Source organism: Medicago sativa, chromosome 7 (genome assembly GCF_051527215.1).
Source record: "Medicago sativa cultivar Bolivia chromosome 7, Bolivia_mono, whole genome shotgun sequence".
Taxonomy (NCBI): Eukaryota; Viridiplantae; Streptophyta; class Magnoliopsida; order Fabales; family Fabaceae; genus Medicago; species Medicago sativa.
The window spans coordinates 63,395,064-63,402,784 of record NC_140755.1 but is presented as its reverse complement, the minus strand read 5'-3'; the positions used below and the strand labels follow the sequence as shown (position 1 = coordinate 63,402,784).

Sequence of the window (7,721 nt, the reverse complement as noted above, 5' to 3'; positions counted from 1 at the left end):
GTGTCTAAATTTTTGTGATCATACAAGAATTACTTTTAGTTGATGATAAAAATTTTAAAAAAAAAAAATTCAATTTGTATGATGTTGCTGTAAAAGTAAAAGGCCAACATCAATCTTTTAAAAGATAAGAATATGTAGGTTAACAATATGAACTATATTTATTGGTTCATCAAGGTGAACTAAAATAAATCATTGATTAAATAATATAAAAATGTATATTTAAGATTGATTTTTATGTTGTTCTAAAAAACAGATTGATTTCTATATTTTTAAATCAATGGTTACCTTGAAAAAGTTATTAAATCAATGGTTATTTTTTATTTCATCATCATCGGCCAATAATGTTTAACTTATCAACCTTCATCAAAATATGAAATCAATACAATAGTGAACAACCCCTAAAATAAAATATTTTGTCAAAAAACAAAACCCCCTAAAATAAAATACAATAATGAAATCAATTCAATAAAAAAATATTTTCCTCCCTGCTTCTTCAAAAAAACAAAAAAAATATTTTCCTCCCATGTTCGCCAAATGAAACACTATTTTTCTCACTCAACCTCGTCCCTTTACTTTTCCCTTAGTTGAAGGAAGTAGGTGGTGTATTTTCTTATTCCTAGAAAACAATTTAAATTAGAATTATCACTTTATTTTTTTATTTATTGACTGGTTCCAATATCCCCTTAAATATCTCCATAACTCATCATTATTAAGATATACTCATTTTATTCCTTTTGACCACATGTTCCTATTATTTTATGGTTAGTCAAAGGTTAGTGCCACATCGGTAACGGTTTTTGATAACCTATGAGATAGGACATTGCTTGCTATATATTTACACACACGTATGGACAAAAAGTACTGCAGTACAGAAAATTATAAACCCACACACCACACATACTACATACTCTCTCATTTTCATATGTTTCTATGGACACACCATTATTTTCTCTCATCAAAAATTTTGAGTTTCTGGGTTACATCTTCAGTTATCTTTGAGATACATTCGAGTTGTTCTGTCACTTCCGCTTATGATTCATAAAGGGGAAGGACTTGTTGTATCCTGGGAGGATATGCGCTAATGAGACAGATAAATTCCGACAGTGACTATGTGACGCCTCAGGTTACATAACAGTGTGTGTTAGTTTTGCAGGTTTCTCTTTGTGAAGATTTTGATTTAGTTGTTAGGCAACCAAATTCGATAAGTTCCCTTACTTTATTTCACTTTATTGTCTTAATTATTTGTTACATCATATTTCTTTTAATTTCTTCTTATACATGATAGTTCCACATCTAAATATACAACAGTGGGTCCTAAAATATTTCAATTTGCTACAACATCAAACACAATTTTTGTTTTAAGGCAACAGAGATTATTGTATAACATGAAATTGAAAACAGTGATAACATGTCCAATATTCAATTTCGATACAAACACAAGCAGAAATTTGAAAGATGAAAATATGGGGCGAATATTGCTAGCAAGGAAAACAAATGATGCCATTCAAAATTCAAAACAGAATAAAACTTCGGATCTTAAAACAAAATGCTACAGAATTGAAATAACAACTTCAAAACAGTAAATCTAGCATTGTTACCAAGTAGTCCACAACAAGTGTAAACTCTATTCATTTCTCGTCCTTAACTTCAGTTAGCATGTGAGCCAAACCATTTGTTAGGGCAGATGTTGATGTCAAAGAAGCCTTCAATATGCTAAGACACTGCAACAAGACAATAAGATAAACATAAGCAATTTATAATAATGTAAAGATTAATTAAAACTATATTAAGAATTTTACTATGCATTTACCTCCTTGATGCCAATAGTGACAACTTTTTCCTTCAAATCATTAAGAGGAGTTTTCAAACGGTTAATTAAACCCAAAGCAGAAATTGGAGTCAAGGGTGCTACAACCAAATCATCTGTAGCGAAATACATAGCTGGACCCTTTACATAACCATCACCAGGAATAATCACATTAGATAAATTCATTTTCTTCAAATTATAATATTTTCCAGATTTGAGAATTTGAAGATGAATAATATTATTAGTGTAAGCAGAACTTTCAAAACAACCATAATATTCTTCAACACGAGGTACAAGAATCGGTAATATCTGGTCCCCTAACTTTAACCATGAGGCAATGCAAGGATCAACAAGCCTGTTCTTAGCTTCAGTTGATGTGAAATATTGGTTTTCATCCAAATCAACTATGCTCTTGTACAATCCATTAATGCTGCCCAAGGAACAATTCCCACCAAATATTCGAACAATTCCACCCAAAGGAAATGTAAGAAAACTTAAAAGTAAGTTTGCAAAATCTTGCTGCCCTTGAGCATACAATACCTTGTTATCTGATTTTCTTATAACTAGCTTTAGATTGATTTGGATATTACCACTAATTTCAACATCACACAAGATAAACCTTGATTTCTCGAGGGATGGTTTCTTCCCTAAAAACAAATCTGTCAAGGTTGTCTTGGAAAGCAAAGAACACTTTAGCAAATCAAGTACCTATATAAAACAATAATATTATCAATAAAAAAAATTAAGAGAGGTGTTTGTATAGAAGTTATAAACAATAGTGATGTTCAAATTCAAAACCTTTTCTTTAGTGACATTCAGAGCCACTTCTTTTACCGAACTAGGGTTTTTTATGCCAAAATCCTGGAACAGACTAAAGCTTGTATAGTCAATACAGTTTGGCTTGACAATCAGATCATCAGTTATGACATAAGTAGCTATACCATTAACAAATCCTTGGGGAAGAGGTTTAAGGAAAACTGGAAGTGTAAAAGAACGACCACATCGACATTTATATTTATCTTTATACGTTGATGTGATCATATCGCGATAGGAGCAATTATTAAAGTAGGAACATGTGAAGTACTTTGTTGTTTGATTGTCATCAATGTTGAGTTTAAGAGCGTTGCAATAATCTTCCATTGGGTTGATTGGATGTAGCAGCATTTGCTTGATTGTCTCAGTGGACATACAACCTTCATCAAGATCTGCCACACTTTTATAGAGTGAGTTTAGACAACCAACTGTAACTGGCCCTATGGTAGATTCTTTCTCTACAAGTCTGGCGATGGTTCCTAAAGGCATTGTGAGGAAGCTACAAAGAACATCAACAAAGTCCTTCCCGGCTTCGGCAAACAGAACTTTGTTACCATTTTCGTTTAAAAGAAGTTTCAAGGACACATGCTCGTCCACTTGAGTAGTAGTAGCAGCCATAGTAAATTGGTAAGAACTAGCAATTTAGGATTTTAGAGTTTTAGGTTGAAGGTAACTTTGTTAGAAAGATTTGAACATTCATATATATAACGGGTATATAAGGGAACATTCATATTCTCGCTGCTTTTTCTTAAGGGCCAGTATTTTTATTAATTGTAATTATTGAAATTAGTATTTGAATTCTTGAAAACTTGAGATAGGTTATGGGAAACGAATTTTGCATGTGCGAGCAACAGAATCGAGAGTTTGATTAATGATTAGGATAACCACAACAGCAGAAGTGTGCTTTTACACCAATTAATTACGGGTAAGGGTACCGAAGGGTTTCTGTTGATTTGTAAGTGCGGTAGTTTCTTAGACTGATTTAATTGCAAATATGTAAAATATTCGAATTATTCCGTTTTTTTTTGGGGAACATTATCCGCTTTTTATTTATTTATTTATTGATGTTGTGGCAATGTATTCAAAGCGCATAAATAGACCGAATATCATTATGGTAATCAAATCGATATGTATCTTATATATAGAATCGTTCTTATGTAATTAGAAGTTCGGTTCTCATATAAAAATAGGGCCCTAATAAAATAAAAATATAATTTATTTAAGGCTTAATAGCAGTTTTGACCCTTGCGATTTTGGCCCCCTAACTAAAATAATTCGATTTTGGCCCCTTGTGTTTTGCCCCCTTTGCACTTTTGGCCCTCTAGGCCAATTTTGACCAAGTCAATGCTGACGTGGCGCCATGTGTGTAATTTTTTTTCTTTTTTATTTTTTTAAATTATTAAAAAAATACCTTTTTAAATTTTTTTAATTAAAAAAATACTTTTTTTATTTTTTAATTAAAAATAAAAAAGTACTTTTTTAAAAAATTTTAATTAAATGAATATAAATACAAAAATAAAAAAATTACACATGTGGCGCCACGTCAGCATTGACTTGGTCAAAATTGGCCTATGGGGCCAAAAGTGCAAAGGCGGCAAAACATAGGGGGCCAAAATCGAATTATTTTAGTTATGGGTCAAAATCACAACTTCTGTAAACACGGGGCCAAAATTGCTATTAAGCATTTATTTAAAAGAGAAATTATCGATTTAAATTGAAAATAAGATTCATAAAGATAAAAAATAGTCATTATTGCAACTAACACAAAAGATCAATATTCTAATCAATAATGCAAAAATACAACTTCAAGCGAATATCCTTATCAATCTTTTAGGTTGTTATTTTTATTAATTTGTACAAAGGCAAAAATAAAAGGTTTATAAATGTTTTGTTGAAAGAATAATTATCATGTCCTCGTGAGCTTAGCTCAGTTGGTATGTACAATGCATAATATATGCAAGGTACGGGGTTCGAACCTCGGCCACCACAAAAAAAAATAAATGTTTGTTCTTTCAAATAAAAAAATTACAATATTTGTTGTTAGTGCTTTACTATTTTATACGATAAGTATGGACCAAAAATTAGTGCTTTACTATTTTATACGATAAGTATGGACCGAAAATTATAAGAAGTGCTTTAACAAAAATAAGAAGAAAAAAAACTATATTGTATTTTTATTGGTAAATATATACTCTAATATGTTAAGGAGAATTTGGTTGAATTAGAGAGAGAATAGATGAGCCTCAAATCCATTATTAATTATGTCAAAATCAAAAAACTCTCTCATACTAAAAAAAATAAAGAAGAAAGAAGGAAAAGAAAAATTAATTAAAGAAAAACATGAGTCCTAGGTTAATTAAAGAAGAAAAAAGGGAAAAAAAAGTTAATTAATTAAAGAAAAACAAGAGTTATGGGTTAATTAAAGAAGGAAAAAGAAAAGGAAAAATGAATTAAAGAAAAAAAAATGAGTTTTGGGTGTTAACGTTAACCCAAGTCTTAGACAATACTAGCTCGCATATTGGTACCATTAGGCCGCTTTAGCACGTTTGATATTGGACCACGCCATTTTTATATATAATTATTTACGCAGGGCCGTTCCTAGAATTTTACAGGCCTTAGGCATAATATGAGAAAAGGGCCCCTTACGTAATACATTATAATTTTTTTTAGCTCATTGTTAGATATGATGAACCTCCTTTATCCAACGGTCTTCTTTTTTAGGGATTTAAAATTAATAAAACAGGACCAAATCGATGACAAAAACAAAGATAAAGACCAAATTGAAACGTTTAATTGTTAAAGGACCAAACTGAGAAATTAAAATAAGTTAAGGGACCGGGGAATGTATTATCTTTACATGTAGCATATATATAAAAAAAATAATAAAAAATTAGTTGTGAAAAGTATCGGTTGAAATCCATCAGACATAGGGCTTGGTAAGAGTGCATAGAGAAAATAAGACATTTAAGCTCTTCCATAGTGACAGACAAGAGAAGTTAGTTGTGCAAGTTAATAATGGATTGAATATTATCCAAATGTAATATGATCTTACCTTGATCAGAAGAACGGTGTCTAGCGTGACAGTATTGAGCCATTGTAATTTGGGAATGGCGAGGGGTGTATACTTGCAGAAACTACAATGCTCAAGTCAATAAGAGAGTAAAATTGGGGATTTTGGGTTGATAAAAATCATTCTTTTGGGGACAATGTAAAGCCCCCTTAAAAAATAGGAGGTGCAGGTGTTGTTGTTAATGACCGAAAAGCATTGCTCGTCGGTTATTTTTGTGGGAATTGTAACTGTCGAGTGTTACAATTTGACAATCATGGGGGTTGTTATGATTTTGTGTTTAAATCGGCACTCCAAATTGTTGCAAGCCACCCCGTCCCAGAGAGGGAGTGTAAGGCAAGCAAATGGCTTAATGATGAATTGGGCCTATTTATTATTGGGTTTGGACTGTAATGAGCCTAACCATTTGAACAGTCCAGAACAATAGCTCCCAAATTGCTTCTTTTGGATAAGAGTGATGACTTCGAGCAAGATAGAGTTTAAAGTATTACTTTTTCCACCCCATATGATTCTCGCGTGCCCTGTGTTTTTTTTCCAAAAATGCCCTTGAGGTTTTCGGATTTCATAATCCGGAATGATGTTTTCCTTTGTTATAGGGTGAAAAATGGAGTTACGGATTTTTCCGGATTTTGTAATCTGAAAACTTCAAAAATAGGGCGCGTTACATGATGTTTCCGGATTACATAATCCGAACACCCCCTAAACCCCCTTTTTCCATGGGGCTGGTGCAATCTGGATTACGTAATCCGAACAACACCAGCACCAATTCTGAACATGTTTGTAACATGGATAACAATAATGAAGTTGTTATTATTGTTGATTTTTGACTTGGAAGGTGGTACTTCAGGTATTGGAGCTGAAACAGCTAGAGTGTTAGCAAAGAGAGGAGTGAGAATTGTGATTGGTGCAAGGGACTTGAAGAAGGCAATGAAAGTGAGAGACAATATACAAAAAGAGAGTCCAAATGCTGAGGTTATTCCGTTAGAGATTGATCTTAGCTTTTTTTCTTCTGTACAAATATTTTGTTCTGATTTTTTAGCTTTAGATCGTCCACTTAATATTCTAATGTAAGTTATGTCATCATATTGTTCTACTTTTTCATTTTATAATTATAGCATAGTGAAATAAAATGGAAAAAAGTTATGATATTTTATGATATGTGCACTAATAGTTAGAATAAATAAATTTTACAGTAACAATGCTGGTATATTCTCTCGAGTTTTAGAGTTTTCTGCAGAGAAAATTGAGATGACATTTGCCACAAATTACTTGGGTACATTTCTAATTCTTAATTCTTAATGCATATTTGGTATTATAGTGGTTACATTACATAATGAAAGTGTTCATATTTTATTGAATTGTAGGACATTTTTTGCTAACAGAAATGTTATTGGACAAAAAGTCCCTTCTTACTGGACTCCGCCCTCAAAATCTAAAATTCCATCATTTAGACCCTTTTTTTCATGGTGCTAATGCAATCCGGATTACGTAATCCGGAATGCAAAGGGGCATTTTTGGAAATTTTACAGGGCGCGCGAGAAGTCAACAGGGCGGGAAAAGTAATACTCTAGAGTTTATGCAAAGATAAATCCTTAAATCTGTCCAAACCCTATGTTAGAATAGTGTAGTTATAACTTTTTAGTCCTTTTAGAGTAAGAGAAATGCTAGCAACACTCACTTTTCAACACTCTCTTTAACACTCACTTTTTTATTGAGTAAAATTGGTGTATGCCCCACGACTTTAATGAACAACCCCAAAAGTTGTTCATAACAATTGATGTTGCAAAATGTATGTTCGAAAGAAAAGCACAAACATACTCCATTCAAGACCATATGTTATTACTGATTATTTTCATTCATTCAAGTTGTTGTAAATTTATTAGTGGGTAGACTTTTATGGAGGTTCCGGTATTTAGTTATTCATATTGTATTTAGGTTGAAATATATTTTCAACTGTTTTCTCTTTTCTTTAAAATTCATTTTAATCTTATAAACTTATCCTTTTACCTACAATAAAATTAGAACTTTTAGCTC

The 7,721-nt window shown here is 31.8% G+C and overlaps 1 protein-coding gene across 1 annotated transcript; it reads right to left on the bottom strand.

Moving 5' to 3' along the window:
• Nucleotides 1-1,479: 1,479 nt before the first annotated feature.
• Nucleotides 1,480-3,510, bottom strand: LOC146907556 (uncharacterized). The gene is made up of 3 exons (XM_085730903.1): nucleotides 2,606-3,510; nucleotides 1,811-2,515; nucleotides 1,480-1,721 (listed from the first exon to the last, which is right to left on the bottom strand). Exons 1-3 carry the CDS (start codon nucleotides 3,236-3,238, stop codon nucleotides 1,629-1,631), a joined length of 1,431 nt encoding a protein of 476 aa, XP_085587029.1. The 5' UTR covers nucleotides 3,239-3,510; the 3' UTR covers nucleotides 1,480-1,628.
• Between the last annotated feature and the right edge of the window lie 4,211 nt (nucleotides 3,511-7,721).